This window comes from Globicephala melas, chromosome X, assembly GCF_963455315.2.
Source record: "Globicephala melas chromosome X, mGloMel1.2, whole genome shotgun sequence".
NCBI lineage: Eukaryota > Metazoa > Chordata > Mammalia > Artiodactyla > Delphinidae > Globicephala > Globicephala melas.
The window spans coordinates 4,429,104-4,453,408 of NC_083335.1; the positions used below are offsets into that span (position 1 = coordinate 4,429,104).

Sequence of the window (24,305 nt, forward strand, 5' to 3'; positions counted from 1 at the left end):
TCCAACACAAGAATCTGAGTTCATCAGCCTCCTGGGCTTCAAGGATTGGGGATCTCTACCAATAGTTACTCTAAAACACTCAAAACAATCTCAGGAGCTTAATTCTCAGAGGCCAGCAGATGCAACCGATTTATAGGTTGATTCCTTCCTGCCTTCTTCCAGTCATGCGTTCAAAGGCTCCTTGAGCTCACGTTTACAGACCTAGATAAGACATCATGTGCCTGAGGAATCTGCTAGCAAATGGGGGCACAGGCAAGACACAAATGACTCTGATTAAAAAGTGGACACTGCCAGGCCCTGAAAGGCAGAAACCGAAGGTCTTGAGAGCTGGGGTGTGAGTGGGGACACAGTGACCAGGTGTGTCAACTTCCCAAAAGTCAGTTGAACAATGACTAGAGGTTCCTGTTTCCTACTTTGTGTGTCAGGGTCAAGCCTGGTTTGCACTGTAGCCGAGACCCTTAACTCTTTCCAGAACTCTCCCCCAGAGCCTAGCACTTGCTCCAGAGGGACACTGTGCACAGACAGTGAGTCCCTCGCATTGTTCTGTTGGCTCTTGTATTAATCAGCAAACTGCGAGCCATCCTAGTATTTCTAGGCTTGCACATGCACCAGAGAACCCATGAAGCCAGTGGGCTTTCTTACCCCATTCCGGAGCAGAGACCCCATTCTGTCTATATCACTTCTCTGTTCCCCCATCCACATGTTGTCATTTCTCTAAAATGCCCAGAAAAGGACAGAAGTTGTGATCGATTTATCAGGAAAGTTCTTTCTAAGCGTTGGCTATGCCCAGGAACCCTACGCCGGGCGTGTTAACACGCATGCACTAAGTGAAAAGGGGAAGTGCACACATTCCTAAGTGCACACATGTCACTAAGGCATCTAAGAAGTGCAGCCGGCCTGCACCGAAGCATGGGTAAGGTACCTGTGCAGTCAGTACTCTCCTCTCCATGAAGGAAGACAGGCAGCTCAGCTGCTGCCACCTCGACATCACACGTTAATATTATCAAAATTAAATACTGCCTTGACTAGGAGAGGATTAGCTCATGTTTTAAAATTTGTTTTTCCTTTTCTTGTTTTCTTGCTGTTAAACTGATTTTTTAATTTAATTTAATTTTTTTTTGCGGTACGCGGGCCTCTCACTGTCGTGGCCTCTCCCGTTGCGGAGCACAGGCTCCGGATGCGCAGGCTCAGCGGCCATGGCTCACGGGCCCAGCCGCTTCGCGGCATGTGGGATCTTCCCAGACCGGGGCACGAACCCATGTCCCCTGCATTGGCAGGCGGACTCTCAACCACTGCTCTACCAGGGAAGCCCGCAAACTGACCATTTTAAGTGTCTAGTTCTGTGGCATTAAGTACATTCGCAGTGTCCTGCAGCCATCTTCCCAAACTGAAACTCTGTCCCCATTAGACATTAACCCCCAGTGCCCCGGCCCCAAGCAAGGACCACTCTGCTTTCTGTCTCTATGAATCTGACTCCTAGGTCCCTGTTATAAGTAGAATAACATGGCATATGTCCTTTTGTTGATTGACGGCTGATTTCACTTAGCATAATGTCTTCAAAGTTCATCCATGTTGCAACAGGTATCGGAATTTCCTTCCTTTAAAGGCTCAATAATATTCCACTGTGTGGACGGGTCACATTCTGTCCATCCATTCTTCTCTCTGTGGACATTTTGGTTGCGTCTACCTTTTGGACATTGTGAAAATGCTGCTATGAACACTGGTGAACAGATATCTGTTCAAGAACCTGCTTTCAATTCTTTTGGGTATATACCCAAGAATGGAATTGTTAGGCCATATGGTAATTGCATGTTTAATGTTTTGAGGAACCACCCTACTGTTTTCCACGGCAGCTGTACCATCTTACATTCCTACTAACAGTGCATATGGTTTCCAGTTTCTCCACATCTCACCAACACTAGTTTTTCCTATTTTAAAAAAAATGATAGCCATCCTAATGGGTGTCAAGATTTTGTGTTTTGATGACATGAAACTAGAAAGCCATGTTTGAGAGCTTTGCCTGTTCACATTTTCTAGAGCTCATCTTTGAAAGTGTTGCCTGATAGAGGGAAAGGTCATGGAATTGTTCCCACTTACTGTCACTCAAGGGTGGTTGGAGGCTTCCCACATCTTTCAAAGCTTTGTCACATGGAAATAAATGATCATTATGCAAAACTGTCAATAAGGAGTCCACTTTCATCTACTGGCCTCCTGAGTCAGTTGGCTTGGCAAATTCTTTTCACGTGCCACCCAGACATGGGCCTGTAGAAAAGTCTGGGTCCCCACAATTCTGCTCACTTCCTCTGCTCAAAAAGGGCCAAACATGGTAGCATGCTGCAGGGGGTAAGGCCAGATAGAACCTCTGCACTTAGCTTCAAATCCAAAGCTCCCAAAAGCAAAGCAAGAGTTGGAGTAATTTCTGATGAAGTAGGGCTATGCATCTTTCAGGCTCTGAAGGTCACATTTAGGCCAGGACTTTGTGATCATTTCCTGGACTGCCCACTTCCCCTTTTCCCGTGCACCTAGCTCTCCATCACTGAGTCAAGGTCTACGGGCTCCGTGTGAGTCCATGCTGCCCACTTTCTAATCTAACATGAAACTCGGTTCACATGGGGCGAAGGACCGAAGGATGAAAGAAATGGAGAAATGCTGCCCCTTTCTTCCACTCTCTGTCTTAGAAGCTGTTATTCCACTGGGAGTCAGGAGCCAGGGAAGGCTCAGCTCGGGGCACTGCATGGGCTCTCAGGACCACCATGCACGCACGCGGGCCTGGGGTGGAGGGGTGATCTCTTTGGACCTTTACGCTGCTTTTAGCTCACAACAACCTCACTGATTTGGCTGGGAGAAGCTAACACGATAAGCCCTCATCCAACAACAGCAAATCAAAACCTAAACTTTTTCAACTCCTTAGGAAGAAGCAGAAACTCTTTCTCTGGGGGTGGGGTGGGGTGGGCTGCTTTCATTCGCCGCTCCCTTCAAGCTCACAAGACACCAGTTCGGAGCATACGCACACTGTTGCTTTGCGCAGCAGGCCCAGGTTGTGGGATTTGACAACCCCCAAAGGACAGAAGAGGCTGAAAGTATAAACGGGCTTAGGAGAGGTTTCCATAAATTTGTGCTACGGGGCCATGAATGGGTTTGAGAGAGGGAAGCTGGGGAGGGTGCAGGAAGGAGGGGCAAGGATGCAGTGCAGCCCCCTTAGGACACATCCCTTGCTCGCCCCAAGGGTCGCATCTCTGACCTGCATTGCTCCTCTGGCGCCATCCTGCACTCAGCGACAATGTTGGCTGTAGGTGTTAGGGTCACAGCCGAACGGTGCAAATCCACCGTGACCCTCCATCTGCCCCAGACATTTTTTCTATTTTGCTAACTTTTCACTTGGGGTCACAACAGTAGCTGACCCCTTCACTTTCAAACCTGTTTTATGTGTGGAAGTGGACGGCCTCTCCTTGAGGTAGTCTACATTTTGGGTTTGTAGATATTCATAAGCAGTTACAGTTTAAAGGAACATAACACAATGATTTATTTCTGTCCTCTTCGACTCTTTGAAAACTGAAATCAGATTCCTTTCCTTGCTTTACAGTGACAGATATGCAGCCGGTTTCAATGAACTTAGTATAAAATAATTTACATACTTCATTTTTAAAAATCTCATTTTTGGGCACCCCAACTTCAGCAATGTTTAGTGTTCCTTTTCAGATATGTAAAGACAAAAGGAACAAACAAAAAACCAAACAAAAACTTCACGGGAGGTTTCTGAAAATGGCTGCCTTTCCAGCTTTCATGGGTCAATTGTCAAACAATTAAACATTAAGGCTAGGGATCGCCATTAAGGAGGCATCTGAACTGGGGGGCTTTGTGCATCCACGTTAATTTTGGTGTTGACCTTACTAAGTGATGGATCGTTACTCCAGGGGCAAGTAACGCTGCCTCATTGCAATGCGACGTCTCACTTATTCCTCAGCCTCCGACACAGGAAAAGCTTGGTGTTTAAAAAGTTAGCATTTGATAGGCAGCTCATTTAAAATGTCCACTTTTTGAAAAAGGGACATAGCTTTGAGGTGGAGGATCATTAATGGTACTTAGAAACCAAAAAAGAAACTGAAAAACAAATCTGATTCTTGGTAGCATTAGTACCAAGTTCTGAGCCTGCGTTTTGCCAAACAGACTTTCATTTCCTGGCAATTCAGAGTGGTTAAAACAAAACTTATTCAACACAGAGATGTCGGTCTCTAAATTATCAAAATGTATATTACAGTAAGTCCCCTACATATGAATGAGTTCTGTTCTGAGAGTGCATTCGTAAGTCCAATTTGCTTGAGATCGAACAAAGTTAGCCTAGGTACCCAACTAACACAATTGGCTATATAGTACTGTACTGTAATAGGTTTATAGTATTTTTCACACAAATAATACAGAAAAAACTAACAAAGACAAAAAATAAAGAAATTTTTTTAAAAAAACTCATTGATTTATTTATTTTTGGCTGCATTGGGTCTTCACTGCTGCGCGCGGGCTTTCTTTAGTTGCAGCGAGCGGGGGCTACTCTTCGTCGCAGTGCGCGGGCTTCTCATCGTGGTGGCTTCTCTTGTTGCAGAGCACGGGCTCTAGGCGCACGGGCTTCAGTAGTTGTGGCTCACGGGCTCTAGAGCGCAGGCTCAGTAGTTGTGGTGCACGAGCTTAGTTGCCCAGTGGCATGTGGGATCTTCTCGGACCAGGGATTGAACCTGTGTCGCCTGCATTGGCAGGCAGATTTTTTAAAAAATTAATTATTTATTTATTTTTGGCTGCGTTGGGTCTTCGTTGCTACATGCGAGCTTTTTCTAGTTGTGGCGAGCAGGGGCTACTCTTCATTGAGATGCGCAGGCTTCTCATTGCAGTGGCTTCTCTTGTGCAGAGCATGGGCTCTAGGGCGCAGGCTCAGTAGTTGTGGCTTGTGGGCTCTAGAGCGCAGGCTCAGTAGTTGTGGCACGCGGGCTTAGTTGCTCCGTGGCATGTGGGATCTTCCCGGACCAGGGCTCAAACCCATGTCCCCCGCATTGGCAGGCGGATTCTTAACCACTGAACCACCGGGGAAGTCCTGGCAAGCGGATTCTTAACCACTGTACCACCAGGCAAGTCCCAAGAAAACATTTTTAATCTTACAGTACAGTACGTTGAACAGTACTGTAGTACAGTACAACAGCTGGCATACAGGGCACGTGCGCATCTTTGTCTAATTATATTTCCTCCCAAAGCAGCTAAAAAATGTTTCACCAAATTAAATAGTTCTTTGCTGCCCAATTTAAAAAAAGAAAGGAAAAACTAAGCTTGCATGTACAATCATGCTTAAATACAAAATAAAGATGCTTAGGGACTTCCTTGGTGGTCCAGTGGTTGAGAATCCATCTTGCAATGCAGGGGACAGTGGTTCGATCCCTGGTTGGGGATCCCACGTGCCGCAGGGCAACTAAACCCACGCGCCGCAACTACTGAGCCTGAGCGCCACAACTAGAGAGAAGCCCGCGTGCCGCAACTACGACCCAACACAGCCAAAAATGAATAAATAAATAAATTTTTAAAATAATAATAATATAAAAACAAAATAAAGATGCTTATTCAGGAAAATGTCCTCATGTCTGGTAGAGAAGACGTGTGCAAGGCGAGGCTGGAGCTCAGACACATGGGCTCTTTGAAATCTGACTTTCCTGCCCCGCTTCTTCCTTAGTTCAGGCCAGAGCTTCCCCCAGAGGCCTCTGCTCTTGCACTTCAGCAGTACTAACCTTTGAAATGAAATCTGTGATGCTTCTCACCAGGATTTGTAAAAGACAAAGGCGAAGAAACTTTCCTCATTACACGGGGAGCAGTGCTGCCCTGCCCTGCCTCTTAGCCTCAAAACAGCAGAAGAATTAAGGGAAGCTGGTGAAAGGACTTTCAAGTCCGAGGTCACAGGCCCTTCCTTGACAATGTGCGGTACATCTGGCAAGATAGTGGTCACTCGCTTTTAAAGGGTCATGAACGATGTTGAGGCTAGGAGCAGACGCACGCTGCCATTTCTCCTGACTCTCTTCCTCCAGTGGAAAATGGAGCCGGCATAACTTTGACAAGATTAGGGAATTCTCTCGGTCTAGCTAACCTGCTTTTATCATTTTGGTTTTCAATGGGAGGCCACGGTGTGAAGGGAAAGATTTTAATTTGCAGTGTTAATGGAGACAGCAGTAATTCACGGTTCTGCCCTACCGAGCAGTCGAGTCCAACCTCGGAAGTCCAAACCAAGTGACCACGATGAACCAGTGCTCCTGGCGGCGTTGGCGCCGGGTGGCTGGCAAGGCTGGCCCTCACTTGCCCTTCATTCTTTCTCTCCGCCCATCAGCAGCAGTCCCTCTGGATCTAGAAACCCAGGCAGCCCTCGGCCTGTTGCAAGCGGCGGGATTGGGGCCCAGCTGAATGCAGGCAGAATGTGTTACTCAGCACACACGCGGGATGGTGCAGCCCCCTGCGTGGCTCCCTCTGCCGCCTGTGCTTGGAGGGACAATGGCCAGCACCGTCCCCTCCCCACTGGCCAGGGTGCTCGGGAAGCTGCAGCCGGGCCTGGCTGCTCTGCTCCTTTCGGGGGTCACCAGTCTGTGTCCGCCACTTGGCCTCCCTGACACCCCACGGCTGGAGCGCGCTTCCCCGCCCCTCCTCTGCGAGCCACCAACACTGGGAGCCGGAGAGGAGCCTGGCAGTCTAAACGCATTCCACTGAGGGCCGAGTTTCAAGAGCTTTCTCGAGACAGTAGAGCTAACATCGGTGGAGCGGGATTGTGGCCAGGCCCTGGGCCAGGCCCTTCTACCTCACCTCGTTGAATCCTCTCAGCAGCCCCATTTGATAGGTATACAAGTGCCTCCATTTTGCAGATGGAGAGACTGAGGCACAGAGAGAGGAAGGAGCGCGCCAAATGAAACAGTGGCAGAGCCGGGATTTGGACCTCAGCGATCCAAGCCTCAAGCCCAGTCCCGGGGCCCGCACCCTGCCAGGAAGCAAGGGCCAAGGCCCCGCTGTCCCTGGCTCTGTGCTGTCTCCCTCCAGGCCCTGGGTGCTGGGGGTGCTGCGCTTCAGAGGCTCAGTTCCCAGGGACAAGAGGCACCCACGGGTGAGGGTGACAAGAGGGCTTCCTCACGGTCCCACTTCAGGCCGAGGTGCCCAGATCCCCCTCCTAGGCCCAGCCCTCCAGGAGGGTGGATGGCAAGTTCTCCTAATGAGCCCGCGCCTCCACCATTGCTGGGTGCTCACTGCTGCCTAAGCATGGGAGACGGGCGGCTGGCATTCAAGGCGGAAGACGGGGCAGACGCAGGTGAGGGCTCGTCCAGCCTTCCCAGAGGCAGGCTCAGGTCCCCGCTCTCGCCCCTCTCAAAATCTCTCCAAACGATATCACGCGCCTCTGGTCTATTTCTCTGCAGCGGCCCACCCCCCCACCCCAGCCTGCCTCAAGGATCAGATTTCAGGCTTTTTTGTGCTTATTCCAACTGGCCACCATCCTCGTCCCTCCTCCCCGCCATGCTACACTCCCAGCTCCGACTCTTCCAGAGCACAGGTCTCATCTCCTGGACAGAACTGTTTCTGTCTTTGAGTAAATGTCAGTTCCTCAGCCAGTGGCTGATAGTCCAATTGAAGTCCTAACCGTGATGTTCACAACACCCTACGGTATCCTCGATGGTTTTCAGCGAGAAGGGGCATTCCATTATGGAAACAAAATTCATTTTGCCTCGCTTCGATTAAAAACAGAGGAGTCACGCAGCCTTGGGAGTAGGGTGGGGAATACAGTGAGGAGATTTGGGGGCCTTGGAAGTCACCACACCAGGGCTGGGTGTCACAACTCCATAGTCCCTTCCTTAATAATTCTAGGTCCACCTCCCTTATCTGTAACTTCAAGCCCCAAAGCTCTGCAAACCTATTTTAGTTCTGTAAATTCGGTGCCAAAATTTATTTGGGAACAAAACTTGACCTGGGCTTCGTTAAATATTCATATATCTCTGCAAAAATAATAAAATGTGCCCCAGATTCCACCGGAGGCTTGTGTCATATTTGCTACATGCACCACATTCCTTTTCTAAAGTCCCCAAAGTTCTGAATTTGGAAACGCGTCTGACCCCAGGGCTTCCAGATCCAAGTCCGGGAGCCCACGCCTGCCGTGCCTGGGTGCGGAGTGTGGGCCGGGCAGGGGTGTGAGCGGTATCGGGTCAGCATCTCCTGTCTTTCAAGGCCCTACGCGGTGGGGCCCATCCCTTTCCCCAGGTACAGCTGAGGCTCAGGGGGCTTAAGTGACACTGCTCCTGGCACAATGCCCACTTAAGAGTTGGTGTCCGGACTTGAACCCCAGTCTGTCTGCCTCCAGCGCCCCTGCCATGCTGAACTGCTGCCCTGATGCCAGATGGCATTTACCTCTTACCTTCAGGGCAAGCAAGCGGGTCGCTGAAATTGGATCGCTCACGTAACTGGTAAAGTGAAATCCCCCAAGCTGAGAAAGGCTAGTCTGAACATAAGAATGAGCTCCTTGCGGCAGCCGGACTTGGCATTTCTGGTTTAAGATGAATGCCCAGTCCTTCCGTGGTAACCGCTACCGTCCATGGAGGTGCGACGAGCTAGTCAACGCCGTCCACGGGGTAACGAGTGTTTCCCGAGGCTCAGCTTGGCCATCAGTAAAACACTGCAAGTTCTCCCTGCTGGGAGCAAGAAGCATGAACTTCCTCACCACGGGGGCCTCAAACACTCGCCTCTTCCTTTCTTCCACCTTCTCCTGGCCAAGTGACCAGAGCTGGGTTCTTAGGCCTTAAACTGAATGCGGAAAGGCCATGGGAAGGAACAGCGGAGCTGCTGACGTGCCCGTTTGAAGGCCTCGTCAGTGCATTTTGGCTAAAAGAATGCCGTGCACAGAGCAGGGAGCTGGGAAGCGGGGCGGAGCCAGCGTGAAAGCGCCGAGGCGGCTCGTTCCCCTCGCCCAGCGGGCCTGCGGTGGTCTAGGCGGGGCAGGGCCTGGGACAAGAAGAGCCCACGAAGCTAGTGAGCCCCGCCACTGCCGTCCATCTCACTGGCAGGCGTGGAGGCTGGAGACAGCACTGCTCATATTCCGTCCTGACACAGCCCCAGGTTTGAGAACCATCTTGGCCCCCAGGAAACAGATCTGGAGACTCAGGACGAGGAGTCAGGCTTTCGTTGGCAGGTTTTGCGCCAGGCTCTGTTTGGAGCGCTTTCGACGCGCAGAATCGACGCTTTTAATCCTCAAACAACCTACCACCACACCCACTTTGTAGAAGAGGCAACCGTTAGGAGGTCAAGGCAGGAACAGAGGGCTCTGGAGGCCCCCGTGCGTGGGGTTACAAGTGTGGGCTCTCTAGCCGGACTCCCTGCTCTGGCCCCGACTTGCTGTGTGACTGTGGGCAACTCTGGGGACTTCTCTGTGTCTCAGTCTTCTCAACTTTAAAGAGAATGATAACAGCCCCTACCTCTGAGGACTAAGACAAGAAAAGGCAGGTGAAGTCCCAGGGAGCACACTCAGCCCCTGGGCACTGGCCAGTGCTGGCCGGGAAGGCAGCTCTTGGCGGCAAGAGCGTCCCATCGGGGAGCCCGGCCTCTTGCCTCTGTCGACGGAGATCACCTGAGCCCCTCCTGACCTGGGGAGCTTGGCTGCACGCGCTTTCTCCCGGACACTTTCTCCAGCCCCACCTAGGGAATCAGTCGGGTGTGATTCTCACGACCCTAATCATTAAGGCTTCTCTCTGTGAGCCAGGTGGTCTGGCTCCGAAGCAACAGTCAGGCTACACATGTTCCCCACTGAACACAAAAGAAACCAAAAAGGCTCACAATGTTAGACGGTGACACGGCTCCGGGCTGAGGCTCTTTCCTGCTAGGATAAGGGCTCCAGTGCTGAAGCTGGCACTCCCCCAAGCCAGCTGCAGAAGTCCACGAAAACAGCTGGCAACAGGCCTATAACAAAACCAAACCAAAGTGCTCCTGAACTGTGGACAAGGGCCGGCCGCTCACCCTGGCCACCCCCACGGGCGCTCCCCTCGAAGGACCGACCCCTGGCGTGGAGTACTCTGCCTGGTGATACTCCACGAGACCTGGATGAAAAAGACACGGTGTCTCTCCTCCGGGGACTGCCGCGGCCATGGTCATCCAGGGCCCTCAGCAAAGAGGTCAGCCCCCACTGGGAGCTTCCCTTGGGCCACATTCCCAGACAAGCACTTTACGGCCACCTACTCCTTGGCTTCTCTACAGAAGAAGGAGGCAGAGTGGGAGGCGGAAGTGCAGAGGACAGCTGGGGCAAAGCTTCCCGGGGGCGGGGGGTGATAGTGACAGAGCCTTAGGACCTGTAAGAGTGGGACAGGACAGCAAAGGTGGGCAGGGAAGGCCGGACACAGGCAACAGTGGGAGCCAAGGCCAAGGGCGCAGAGTGGGCCAGGAGTTGCAAGCACTTTGGGGCCCGAGGGACACCGAGTCTAAGGAGGTAAGATGGAGTCACAGCTTACGGGCCTCCAGAATCTTCCGAGCAAGTGTGAACATGGTCAGGTCCGTGTCACAGCAAGTAATTCTCAGAGAAACGGATGGTTTATTGGAACAACCAGTTTAAGAATCAACTGTACGAGTTCGGACGAAGAATCGAGAGGGCCTGAACTCGGGCAGGCCTGAGAGCAACGGAAAAGAGGAAGCACGAAAGACGGTATTCGGGGCAGGGAGACATCTGACGTGGTCCCCAGGGATCTCTGGTACCCTCCCCAGCCTGTAATCCCCTGCTGGTACTCACATCTTCATGCTCGCGTCTAATGAACAGAATACTGCACACGTGATGCAATGTCACTTCCCAGGCTAGGTTATACAGACTGTGACTTCTGACCTGCTGGCACTCCCCCTGCCTCTCTTCCTGGCACATTCTCTCTTGCTTGCTCTGACGAAGCTGGCTGTCATGTTGTGAGAGGCTCTATGAAGAGGTCCACGTGGCAAGGAACCAAGGGAGGCCTCTGGCCAGCAGCTCATGAGGGACTGAGACCTCAGTCCAACAACCCACAAGGAACTGCTTCCTGCCAACAACCACAGCAGTGAGTCTGGAAGCCAGTCCTTCCCAGTTGAGCCTTAAGATGACTGCAACCTTGTGAGAGACCTGGGGCCAGAGGGCCCTGCTAAGCTGTGCCAGGATTCCCAGCCCCCAGAAACTGTGAAGTTACGTATGTGTCTTGTTTTAAGCAGTAGTTACGGGCTAACTTGTTACGCGGCCATAGGTAACTAATACAGGCAGGGGTCAGAACAAGTGAAAAGTGGGAACTATGATAGACACTGCCCAGGGAGAAGTAGCTGAACTGAGTGACTGACAAGACTGTAGGAGATGAGAGAGACATCATGGGGATTTTGAGAAGAGCACGGGCTCTGGAGCAAGCCTGCCTGCCTTCAAGTTGCTCCTGGGCCTCTCGCTAACTGTGTGACTCTGGGCGAGTCATTTCAACACTCTGAGCCTCAGTTACTTCGTCTGTAAAACGGGGATGGTAAGAGTAACTACCTGACACGTCTCTGACAGTTTCATTTAGGACCTGCCTCAGCACCTGGTGCAGGGGTGGATGGCACGCTGCCGCTGCCCAGCAGACGTTTGCTGTGACACTTCTAGAAGGCTCGGTGTGCAGCCTCATGCCAGCTGGGAGAAAATTTAAATGCTTCAGTGCCATTTCCTTGCATCCTATGAAGGCTTCACTGGTCCTGGGTGAGGGGACGTGCCTCACAGCCCAGTTCTGTGTGATTCTGACTCGTCTGCCCTGGTTCCTTCCCCTGGCGGCACCTTGTGGGTGAACTTTTCTCCCAGGGAAGCTAAGCAACCTGCACAGGAACTGAAACCCTAACCTTGACCTCATGAATACTGCGCTTCGACTGCGCAGAGTAAGTTGGCTTCAATAGACTTTTCCAGAGTGAAGTCCACTCTCAAAGAGGGCTACAGCCTGGATCTGCCTCCAAAGGCGGCTCTCAATACATGAAACGTGGTTCTTATTTCCAAAACCAAGGGACGCAACCAGAGATGAGACCGGCTTACCTGTCTGGGCAGAGAAGGCATGGAATCCGAGGCCACCGACCGCTGAACACGCTGCGGCTGCTGCGTCACGTGCTGCAGAAGGAACGAAGCGGCGTCCGGCTGCTGCTGCAGCTGCAGGCTGGCTGTGGCCGTGGACGAGGCCGTGGCAGAAGAGGCCGGCGTCAGCGTCGGCTGCTGCAGGTAGTGGAGCAGGGCAGGCTGCCGAGACGCGGCGGGCACCGAGGGCATCTTCGGGGGGCCCGGCTCAGAGACGAAATGTGACAAGGGCTTGGTGTGGCCGAAAGGAAAAGGCTCCGGGGCTCCCGGGCTGGGGGCGGCCAGCCCCTGCTGCATGATCAGGCTCAGGGTTCTGGGCGAGCTGGTGGCCATGGGCTTGAGGAGGGTACTGGCTGGCGGAGGCGGAGGTGGCGGCAGCTGCAGCTGCGGCTGCTGCGGGCCGAGCGGATTGCTGGTGGGAGTGAGACTCCGGATCAGGGGGCACTGTGGGGTGAAGGACTGCTGCGGCAGCCCGGGGCTGGACAGCTTCTCTGGGCGGTAGGGAGTGGAGGGCCCCGGGTTGCTGGTGGGCAGAGTGGATATCAGGTGCCCTTGAGGCTGTTTGATGGTGGAGGACACCAGGTTGGCAAGGATGGAGGGCTGCGGGCTGAACTGCGGCTGCTGCTGGAGCGCGGGGCTGGGGAGCTTCTCGGGGGCATAGGTCATGGCCGGCCCCAGGGCAGCGCCGCTGCTGGGCGCCACGCTGGACAATAAGGCATTGGGAGAGCCCTGCAGAGCGCTCGCCGGCAGGCTGCTCGATGACATGCAGGACACCATGAGGCCCTGAGGGCTGAACGGCTGCAGCGGCTGTGGTGAGGGCAGCGGGCGGTAAGGCGGGGAGAGGCCGGGAAGAGGCAGGCCGGACCAACTGGGAGCGGGGCCCTGCTGCTTCGTACTACAGCCCTGCTTGCTGGCCGCCAGCACCTTCAGCTGGTGGGCGTGATGCCACTGAGGCACCGGGAGCGGTGGCAAGGCAGCCGCAGGGAGCGGCGCCTGGACCTGGCTCTTGGCCTGTGCTGTTGAAGAACTGGGGGAGACCATCTGCTTACTGGTGGAGGGAATGACGTAGCTGATCCCCGCAGAGGAGGGTGGGATTTGAAGCGACACCCCCGGGACCTGGCTGCAACTTGAAGCGAAGTCCTTGCTGGAACCAAGGCTCTCCAAGTGTGGCATCTGAACCGCAGGCTTGGGAGTCACGCCTAGGGTTGCCGGGGGGTGATCTAAGACCAGCGGTTCTTCCGGCTTGCTCCCCAGGATTTTTTCAAGGTCGAGCTCACTCGGAGAAGGTTCTTGAATTTTTGTTAGCTCCTCCAGCAGATCTTGAAGCTCCTGGTCCACAGCAGGCACAGTGTTGGTCTTGTCATAGTAAGAAAGAGGGGGGCCTTTCAGTCCCATTTCCGCAGTTGGTGGTACCACAAACGGTGAGCCCATTACGCTGCCGTTCATGGGGTTATTTTCGAGAAGTAATGAATGACCAGCCGCTCCCATCGCTGCAGAGCCAGGGTTCATGGGTAACGCAGGAACCTGCAGCTCTGCACAGGCTGTGCTGGGATGATGGGCGCCGGGGCCCATCGAAAGCGTGACGTCTTCAAGGCATGGTCTCTTAATTTTATTAGGGTAACCTCCTTCGGCCATGCCTGAAAGCTGGAAAGTTTCTCCTTCCTGCCTCCTCTTAATGGTTCCCTGTGGCTGGAAGAGAAAAGAGGGATGGGAAGGAAGGGAGGGAGGGAGGGAGGGAGGGGGGAGAGAGGGAGGGAGGGAGAGGGAAGGGGGGAGGCAGAGGAATGTTTATAAAGGCTTGGCACATTAAAGCTATTGAACAGGAAACTTGCAAGATAAAACAGATCTCTCAGTTTCAAGACTTAGAAAGAGTTGTCAAAACTATACAATACAGCCTATTTTTAGAACCATGATGCTTGTTGTTTTGTTGCTGTCTTTCATTTAGACTGTTGCGTTACAGTTCAAATAAAGCATTATGCTGTCTCTACACCAAACACTACAGAAAGTCACGCGAAGGATATTCTCTGCCCACTTAAAGGAGCTTTCAGCGGAACTATGCAGACATTGGAGGGCAAAGGAGAATCGCTAAGAAACTTGCAATTCCCACCTGTCTACTGCTAACCTGATTTTTAAAAAGGAAAAGCGTGACGTAGACGTTGAACTTTTAGGTTGCTTCCCTGTCTCGGTTAAATGCATCAGGCTCTAGTGAGTGAGAAAATGGGATAAAGCAGAGGCTTTGGAGGAGTGAAGTAGATCTGGCGTGTTCTTTTGGGCAGCTGTCTGAGAGACACTGTTTGGAGCGTGACACAACTGCGTAACAGTCACTATAGCACGGTTCCATTGATCTGTACACACACACACACACACACACACACACGTGCATACACATATACACACATTTCTACGAGTGCACAAAAACACCTTGGAAGAAAGTATATGCAACTCTTTGGAGTAGTCGTCTTTTGGGGGTGACTGGAAACTCACTTTCTGTTCTCTGTATTTTTCTATAGAAGCTTGTTTTTAATGGAATGACTTACACTCCTCCACCAAAAAAGTATAAAGCTATCTAATTAAGAAATGCCTCTGTGCAGATGTATCCTCAGGTCGGGGAGATAGGAAACAACAGGAAAGGGCCCCGATCTGTGATCTGCACTGGGGGAACTGCCCGCCATTTATAAAAGCCTAGCCTTTGGGAACAAATCAAAGAAGTTACTGATGCAGTATTTCCTACACTTTCAAGGCTTCATACAGTCATCCGTGGCTGTCTTGTAAATGACCATGACCTGCAGTGAAGGGGAAGGGAGTGGAGCGCAGGATTATGTGTGGGAGGAGATGGGCTTGGAAATCGCCTAAAGGCCAGCGCTCTACCAGATCCATTTCCCCTGAAGCACTTTTGCACGAAGAAACCTCTTTCCAGCTTTGAAGTCTTACTGGGACATCCGGTGCGGATCCTCTGACGTCCCCTTACGCTTGCCTCACTGGAGGGTCAAGGCGTGCGCGAGGGCCACCTACTAGCACGACAGTGCTCATGACTCTTACAGCAGAGTGAACGTCAAGAGATCCCCTAGGGCTGCACATCTGGAGCCTTGGCAGCCATCAGATGCACTTAGAAACCCCCAGATTCCCAGGCTCTCCTACCACAGCTGACCTGCTTCAGTCTCCTCCGGGCCGGGGCCCAGGAACCCAAGGTTTGTTACGGCTCCCTGGCTGGCTCTCAGTGGACTGCCAGCTTGAGAGCACGGGTGCAGGCAGGATGGCCTAGGGCCCTGGTCCCGAGGCAGACGCAACCACTACGTATTGGCCTCCGCACAGAATCTCTTGAGTTCTGTTTCTTCATTTGTAAAATGAGCGTCATTTCAGTTCTCATCTCATGATGCTGCTTGGACTATTACACGAAACGGGACGGATTCCGTGGTACCTAGAGGACCCTCATTAACTAGTATCTGGCATTACAGAGGGCAGATCCGGAAGTGCTCTGGGAGTCCAACCCTGGCCTTTAAAGACAGGGAGGGACCCTGAGACCCTGGGATGGGCAAGGCTTGCCCCGAGCGGCTCAGCTAGAGGGCCCCAGGGCCTGCCACCGTCACTCGGCTGTTCCCCGACCCGCAGCCTCCATCCTCCCCCACTGACCGCCCCATCCCCGCAGAAAGGGCTCCCCCTCTCTTAGCGAGGGGACGTGCCTACTTCTCTGCCTTTCCTTGTGAGATGTCCACCACCCGGCCAAGGGCACTTTGAGGGGCAGGTCCGCCACCAGATTCATCTGAGGTCTGACTACCACCGGGCAGGCAGGAAGGGGTTGGGGGGTGAGGTCGAGTAGGCACAGGAAGAGGTCTCTCCAGTCATCTGCTCCACTCTCCCGCCCAGGAGCGCTCACTAGGTATTTGGCCCACGGCAGGTGCTCAGTAAACAGAAGCTGAATGAATCCATGGACCAATGAACACAGATGACTCAGCGCCCAGCGAGCTCTGCCTCGTGTTTTCCTGGCCGTTCATTCAATCAATCATGGGCCACAGAGAAGTCACTGCATTTCAGGCTGAAATTTGGTCTCTTCTACGCTCTCCCAAAGACTTAAATCCATTATATTGAGAACAGAAATGTCTAAAATGGATCAGTAAGGAACGACTCAGTGTGGGCTTTACATAGGATCCCCTGCCGGGGTCTGAGCTGGCGATGGCCGTGCCCAAGGCGCTGCTCGTGATGTCTTGGACTCGAGGAGAGTTTACTGCCAGTGAAGTCTGCATAGGACCAGGCGGGGGAAGGATGGGCTTGGGGGATGGGAGGGAGGGCAGGAGCTGTGAGTTGGACCGGCCTGGACTCCCTGGCAGATACTAGGGCTTTCATTTAATTGTTGGTCTGCCATTATCCCGTTGGGACTAAGGTGGTAGGAGGTGGGGAAGGTGGGACATGACCCCCAGATGCTAAAGTTAATACTGGGAACCACTGGCGAAGGAAAAGGGTCTCCAGCCCTCTGAAGTGAGAGTGTGTGCCCCCGACTTTTCAGGCCCTCAACCCCACAGCGGACCCCAGGATGCCCCTGCGAGGTGCTGGGGGCTGCCGTGCTGCTGGTGGACACCATCTGCTGGAGCAGGTGCTACCCTCGCTGTGCCAAGCCTGCAGCCGGACGCCGCTGGTGCTAGCTTCCCTGAATGCTGTGGGAGGCTCCCTAGTCGGCGGGCAGGCTGGCCTTGCTATCCCTGGGGGTGCAGTGGGGGGTGCTGGTTGACGCCACAGTCTCAGCGGTGGGGCAGGCAGGAGCCTCTTCCTAGCTTTGCTTTCTCCATGGACTAAACGAGACTCCACTTTGCTAGAGGCTGCAGCTCTGCAGTTCGGATTTCACTGGGGAGGGCTTTCAACAGATTGCCTAAAGTACCTTGGCCGGATGGCCAGATCCCCAGGCAAGCCTAAGCAAGCCGAGGGGAGGCGGCTGTGTTGACATCTACTACGAGTTCATTTCGCCCCTAGACCCAGGCTGCTGCCACCACCGAGGTCAGCCTGTCTGGGCTGTTGGGCTTGACTGAACCCCGTGGCCACCCTTCTAGATCAAGTGCAGCAGAGAGCTTGCTACCCCGGAATGACTTCCCCTCTCAGCATCACGTTGGTGGTGGCAGGTCCCCACCAAACTTCCAGACCCTTCTCAACAGCTTTACCTATGTGCCGTTTTCCAGTCTCTGTGGACTCTGTACAGCGAGCTATGGGTCCCACCTCCCGGCCAGCCCCTACTTCCTTCAGGCCTTGTACTACACGTGACCCTGCCCACTCACTGGGAGAACATTTGTTTTTTGTTTTTTTTTACCATAAGTGAATCAGTAGCCACTAGCAGGATTGCTAGACAACACACGTCAACCTTCACTTTTTACAGAAAACAGAATGGGTGGTGATTTGCTTGTGGTCCCACGGCTAGTTAGGGGCCAACACCAACACTAGACCCCAGGAGGGCCAGCCCTCACAGGTCCGGGCAGTGGTAGGGCGGGGAAGGGGAGTGAGGGACGGTATCCTGGTGTCTTTTAGAAAGGAATGACTTTATCTCCATGCACCAGTGCTGGCGGAGTCCCATTTCATAATCGGGCAGACAAAGCCACCAATGTGATCCCCACGACCTTATAAACATTCATTAAAATGCATTTCAAAGCATGTGATGCCTTCCCCACCCCCTAAATAATGAGAAAACAAAGGCAACCCTTCTGATAGAGGCCAAGTTCAGCTCTGAAGTCAACATTATTTCTGGTTCTGTCTGAACAATGACATATGGCAATTCTTCCCTTTCTACAGTTTTTTAGTCCAGAATGGCAAAAAGGGCAAAGCTTTCTTGGGAAAGGGTCTAGATTACAAGAGTACAGTCCAGGCTCAGAAAATGGGCATAAGGAGAAGAACATATATAACTCTTTCCAAAGAAGTCTGGCAGTTGCTATAAACACTTGATTTTGAACTCTAGCTGGAAGTTTATCACAGACATCTACAAAAGGCCAGCAAAATTATGCACAGTCCCTCCTGGGTAAGAATGCAGGAAGCCGAAGGTGTGCAGGACAGATTGGCTCAGGGAGCCTCGTTTTTCCCTCCAGAGAGCCCCGGGCAAGATTGTCCAAAAGCTGGAAACTGCCTGTGGTGTATTTAGTCTCCCCTTCCTCTGTCAGTAGCGCCTCCTGCGGTGCAGCCCCGGCCAATCTGCTTCTGCTTCTGCTTCTCTCAGTGTCTCTCACACGAGCCCACCCATGCTCCATCAACACCTTTCCTCGGTACTGTTACACATGCTCCCTGGGAGTTTCCAAGAAGCTCACGCTGGCCAACTAGCTGTGATTTCAAGCCCTCTGAGACAGGAGTGTTCCCCGGTAGACTTGCTCAGAAGAAAGGAGAACAGATGAGACACGATGCAGCAGGACTGGGTTTGCAGGAAGAGAGACAAGGAGGGAAGGAGGGAGAGAGAGGGAATCTGCCTGCGTGTAGACATGGGATCAGATGAGCACCGACAACTGCCTGTACTTGAGCTGGTGTATCATTTGCACGGTTGTTTTTCAGAACGAAGTCCCCACAAACTGGTCTTTCTGTAGAACAAACAGGACTTTCAGCATTTCCAGAATTGCAAGATCTGAGGTTCTGGAGAATCCCAGGGTGGATGGGAACTGCAGGGAATCCTGACTGGCTTCAAGAGGAGTCGGTTTGTCTCAGGAATGAATCTCTGCTAACAGGTGGTTTGGAGCAAGAATCTCACCCTAGAAAGAGGGGATATATTGGCGCCCTGGGCTTGCCCCGAAGTGACAGAGGCTGCACGTGCTGCAGGTAGAGGCGGGCTGGGCTGGAGGGAGGAGCATTGGAGTAGGCACCAAAAGACCTGATGGAAGCCCTAGCTCCTCCATCTGCTGTATGACTGTGGGCAAGTCACTCCCCCTCTATGAGCCTCAAGTTTTCTTCTGTAAAATGAGTCCTCGGCCTGCCCTGGGTGCCTCACAGCATCTTTGAGGAGTGCACGTCAGAAGCAGTCACTGTCACTGATGTCACTCTCCAGGCCCTGGGTCCCCAGGCTGCCCCAGTGCCCTCCAGTGTGGGCCTCGGCTTGCTCTCTGGCAAATAAGGACACATGCTCTAGAATCGGGACATGGGGTGAGAGTGGAGAGAGACGAGCAGCCTGGCGCTGATGGCATCAACCTGACGGCCAGCGGTGCTGCCTGTAAAATTCCACCTTCTGCTGTTCGCCATCGCCCACCACTCTGGGCTCCACCACACTGTCTGCACCCTCAGGCTTCCCAACATGAGGGCTGTGGCTTCAACAAGCTTCAACCAGAGCGGCCCCAACAAATGCAGAGATGAGCAGACCTGGGGGTTTTTGAGAACTGTGTTCTCCCTTTCTGTAGTGTAGACATACCAGCTGGAAGAACTGGCGACTCTAAGAATGGCCCCAAACAGATAGATGCATGTGGACTTAATGGGCTCGTAATTCAGCGGTTCCACCCCGAGACACCTCCAAGTGTTCCGTCATTGACCAGGCGTTCCTTGAGTGCGAGCCTGGCACTCCTAGAGGCCGTCAGAACTGCCAGGCCCTTAGTGACGGGCTGGTCCCTCCCATTCACGTGAGGGCTCATGAGGCTGAGAGCCAGGAAGAGATGTGCCCGTGGGCCTGACTGCCAGGTTAGCCTCTTTCCACTGGAAGAAACCCTGCCCCCGTTTCCTCCAAAGGCCTTCCCATGTAGCATCATTAGTGGGATAAAGACGACCACTTCGGGGGAGAAGGGGAAGATGGAGTTGGTTTCAAGCACCTGCATTTGATGAGGTTGGCTGAGAGACCAAGCAGGCACTGCCTGTGGAGCCAGGCTAGAAGCTGAAGGTCAAAGGCGAGGGCATTGTCCCAGCCCAGATGAGTCTGTCTGTGCAGGACTCAGGGTAACAGGGGTCATCTGTGTTTCACCTGAATTAGGCTGACGCACCAGGAAACATGCAGGGAAGAGGAAGAGCGAAGGCAGAGCCGAGGTTGGAGACCACCAGGGCCACTGGGCAGACCTGGGTTTCTATATATGAAAAGGGCAGAAGGGCCCTCGGAGTTCATTTAAGCCCAACTTTCTCACTTCTCCCAGGGCTCTGCTTCTAAGTATTGATACCTTGTGGTGTGACCTCTCATAGGTCCCGACCCCACTCTGAGCCTCAGTTTCCCCACCCACACAGTGAATGGGTCCCAGCTTTGGTAAGCTGATGCTATGACTTTCTTTCTGCTCCTGCAGAGAGAAGATGAATGCTCTTGTCCCCCACCCAAGAGGGCCTCTCTCCCCGGGGTGCAGATAGGCCAAGGAGAGCCTCGTGGTTCACAAGCGTCCTTGCCATGGGCAGGAGGTGTACATCACCTCCAATTCCAGACGATGTTAAAGAAAGCACAACTTGCCCCAGACCAGCTGGGGTCAAATTATGATCTTCCCCAAATAGCTCTCCACGCCCTCTGCTTCGTGGGGATTGAAGCTAGACGATGCGAGGCACCCACTTTATGAAAGGGAATGTAAGGTTCAGAGAACAAAATTACGTCCCAGGCTTCGTAAGGTTCGAAGGCCAGTCCTGAAGCTTAAGCAGAAGGGGACTTTGCTTCTGCCTGTGTCCCAACAACGGGCTAAATAAAATGGCGACAGGCTTTAGACCATGGCAGGAAGTTCCCTGCATGAGAAACCCAACAGCTGTGTAGGTGGGGGAAGAATCCAGAGACACCCGGTTAGTCCGGTGTATTCTGGAGGTCACGTGCTTACTGAATAAGCACATTTTAGTGGCTAGGTGCCAACTTCTGGCTCTAAAATACACTAATGGCCTGCAAATGTACGCACCCTAGTTAGCAGACCTTTGAGTAAGGCTGCTTGAGCTCTGATGCCACAGAAGCAGAGGCTGGGAGGGGACATGGGCTAAGGAGCTTCAGGTCAGTGCAGAGACCCTCCCCATGGTCTAGGTCCTCTCTTTTTTCCAGCTTTACTGAGGTATGATCGACAGCTCAAAATTATATGTATTGAAGTACAACGTGATTTTCTGAAAAGCGTGCAACGTGACGATTTAACATATGCATACACTGTGAAATGACTTAGGTCCTCTCTTTTTGAAATTGAGGCAAAATTCGCAGAGCATGAAATTAAGCTTTTGCAAGTGTGCAATTCAGTGGCCTCTGGTACATTCACAGTGCTGTGCAGCCAAGATGGGGAGCGTTGAGGCCACCCCACAAATTTGTGACCAGAATCACGTGAGCTTAGAGGTGGAAAGTGCGCATAGTGCCTGGCATGGTGTTCGTACCAAGTAAATAGTCTCTCTCTTTCCACTCTCGAAAATGCAAACACATTCTTGGTGGTCCTAAAATAGCCTGTAACATAGTTACTCAGCGGCATTTGCCATTCAAGGCAGATCTGCCTTTACTCATTGGCTGCATTCCTGAACAGCTGTGTGCAAGGCTAACTTTCGTCAACCAAATCATAATAAAATGCAACGAGAATCTGCCATGGAAAGGAAATCCTTTTATGAAGTTAAGATCTCTCATCCAGACCTATCTGGCTTAAAGCTGTAGTCCTCGGAGGCACTGGCCTTCCTTGTAAGGAACCCTAGCTTAATTCTGGCCACAAACACATGGTGATGCCCCACAGCCCCAAATCCCACAGCAACAAGAGTAGATTACACACTGTGTGTGGAAGGTGTCTGCGATTACATCAGGGAGCATGTCATAGAACCTGAAAAATTGCCCCTGTGTGTGTGTCTGTGTGTGTGTGATGGTGGTGGTGGAGATGGTGCTGATGGTGGAGATGGTGGTGGTGGTGGAGGTGGTGGTGGTAGAGGTAGTGGTGGTGGAGATGGTGTTGGTGTAGGAGATGGTGGTGGTGGTGGTGGTGGTGATGCTGTTGGTGGTGGAGGTGGTGATGCTGGTGGTGGAGGTGGTTGGTGGTGATGGTGTTGGTGGTAGAGGTAGTGGTGGTGGAGATGGTGCTGGTGTAGGAGATGGTGTTGGTGGTGGAGGTGGTGGTGGTGGAGATGGTGCTGGTGCAGGAGATGGTGTTGGTGGTGGAGGTGGTGATGCTGGTGGGGGAGGTGGTTGGTGGTGATGGTGTTGGTGGTAGAGGTAGTGGTGGTGGAGATGGTGCTGGTGTAGGAGATGGTGTTGGTGGTGGAGGTGGTGGTGGTGGAGATGGTGCTGGTGCAGGAGATGGTGTTGGTGGTGGAGGTGGTGATGCTGGTGGGGGAGGTGGTTGGTGGTGATGCTGTTGGTGGTGGAGGTGGTGATGCTGGTGGTGGAGGTGGTTGGTGGCGATGGTGCTGGTGGTGGATGTGGAGGGGTAGTGATGCTGGTATTGGTAGTGGCCGGAGTGCTGACAGTCAAGGGGCTACTCCTACAGAGTGATTCCTTCTTGCTCCACCTCACTGTAAGAAGCTGCCCTGAGTGGGCCGGAGAAAGAGGACTCGCCCTGAATGTGTTATTAACAGAGACCTCAAAACTGTCTCCTTGCCATCATTCGTAATTACTTTTTTCTCACTCGGAAAATTGAAGCTGAATTACCGGTGAAAACACAGGAGAGTTTTGTTTGTTAAAATGCTGCCAATAAAGTAATTTTATGTCAGATTTAACTACAGGAAAGGGCAAGGCATTTCTAAGTTCCTTGGCTGTCATGTGGCTTAAAAACATAGGATGGACAGCACTTTGCTACCGTGCACTTAGCTCTTTGAAGCCATATATTCAGAAGGCAGATGTTGGATGTTGGTGTTTGGGGGCTGACTTCCTGGAGGTACTTTATATAGGCTAAGTTCATTGTTCTAAAGCCCAAAGGCTTGACTTAAAGGAGAAAAAGAGGCAAGAAAATGTTGAGATTTTCTGACAGCGTCACACAGACAGCCCTAACACTAGACAACTTTATTGCCTCAAGTTTATTTTAGAAAAGGAGGCAGCTAGCGAGTGGCACTGAGCACCTGTCCACTACAGAGATGGAGGCTTCTAACTGTGCAAAGCAGGGCTGTCTAGGGGGCCCAGAACAGAGATCCCCTCAGAATGAGCACATGCCGGGCGAGGAGCGGGGAACCAGAATGAGACGGAGCTGGAGTTCTAGTGGAACAGACGGTATAAAGACAGCAAGAACAAGAACAGAGTGAAGGAGCAGTGATGTGACAGAGTGGCCAGGAGAAGGACTCGGGGCAGAGCGCTCCAGGCAGGAGGGCAGAAGGGAGAGGCCCTGGGGGAAAGCTCTCGGCACGCTCCAAGAACGGGCAGGTGGCCACTGTGCTTGGTGCGCAGCGAGCCAGGGGGACAGCCATGGCTCACGGATGGACCCGCAGCCCTGGGAAGCGGGTGGACTGTCAGATGTCTGCGGTGGGAAACCACTGGGTGGGGGGTTATACCGAGGAGTGGTCGGCTCCATCTGTTTGTAAAAGGTCTGGCTGGGTGCTGATGGGAGAGAGAAAGGGATAGGTCCAGAGGGGGGTCAGGCCAGCTGTGGCACAGGAGAGGAAGCAGAATGCCTGGAGAGGTGCCAGGACCTGTGATTGTCCCTCAGGTGGCACAGAGCCGAGCACCCACTTATGGGAGGAAACTACGGCCTCAGAAAATATGATCCCAAACCCAGTGACCTAGATCAGGGGGTCGTCAACTTTCTGTAAAGACCCAAAGAGTAACTCTCTTAGGCTTTGCAGACCAAGTGGTCCCTGTTGCAACTCCAGATGATATGTTAATGACTAGGTATGGCTTGTGCTAATAAAACTTCATTTGCAAGAACAGGCTGCCCGGGGGGGACTTTACCAAGCCCTGACCTACAGCACAGGCTGAGCGCCTTCCCCAAGGCACAGAGGCTATTTCCAAATCGCCCCCCTCACACTGCAGGGGGCCACGTAGGCCTACTGTTCACAAGACAGTGGCAGGCAACATTTTCGGAGCTGAAAAGCTTCAAGATTTCTACCATCGTACAAGTTAGGTGACCATTTCTGAATGCACGAGGCACGTAGCAGTCTCAAACGCCACGTTTAACCTGCGCTTACGATGGTTATTATTACTGCCCATCTGTTGGGTGCGCCACGGGTTCCATGAAACAGGACACCGCCTCCTCCAGAATGCCTGGCCGTCTGCTTGCTCTTCCAGCCTTCGTATCCTCGTCAACAATTCGCACCTTGTCCAGCAGATGAAAGCACACCCTCCTCCCTCGGGCCTTCAAGGGTCTCTAGGATAACTCGGCCTCGAGCCCCACCCCTTCCAACCCAGGCCTCCACAACGCAGCTCTCAGAAGACTGGGGCTGTTTCCTCCTCATCTCTGCA

General features: G+C 52.8%; 1 protein-coding gene across 13 annotated transcripts in view; it reads right to left on the minus strand.

The window, feature by feature from the left end:
- Window positions 1-24,305, minus strand: part of MAMLD1 (mastermind like domain containing 1) — a 117,248-nt gene that overhangs the window by 26,523 nt on the left and 66,420 nt on the right. For 6 of the 13 annotated variants that reach the window (XM_060292183.1, XM_060292184.1, XM_070044677.1 and 3 more), the window contains 2 exons: window positions 12,035-13,759; window positions 9,823-9,945 (listed from right to left, as the gene is read on the minus strand). In XM_060292183.1, the coding sequence (XP_060148166.1) occupies window positions 9,823-9,945; window positions 12,035-13,759 (1,848 nt within the window). The remainder of the gene's footprint in view (window positions 1-9,822; window positions 9,946-12,034; window positions 13,760-24,305) is intronic. The other 7 variants (XM_060292187.1, XM_030846956.2, XM_060292191.1 and 4 more) reach the window with 3 other exon arrangements.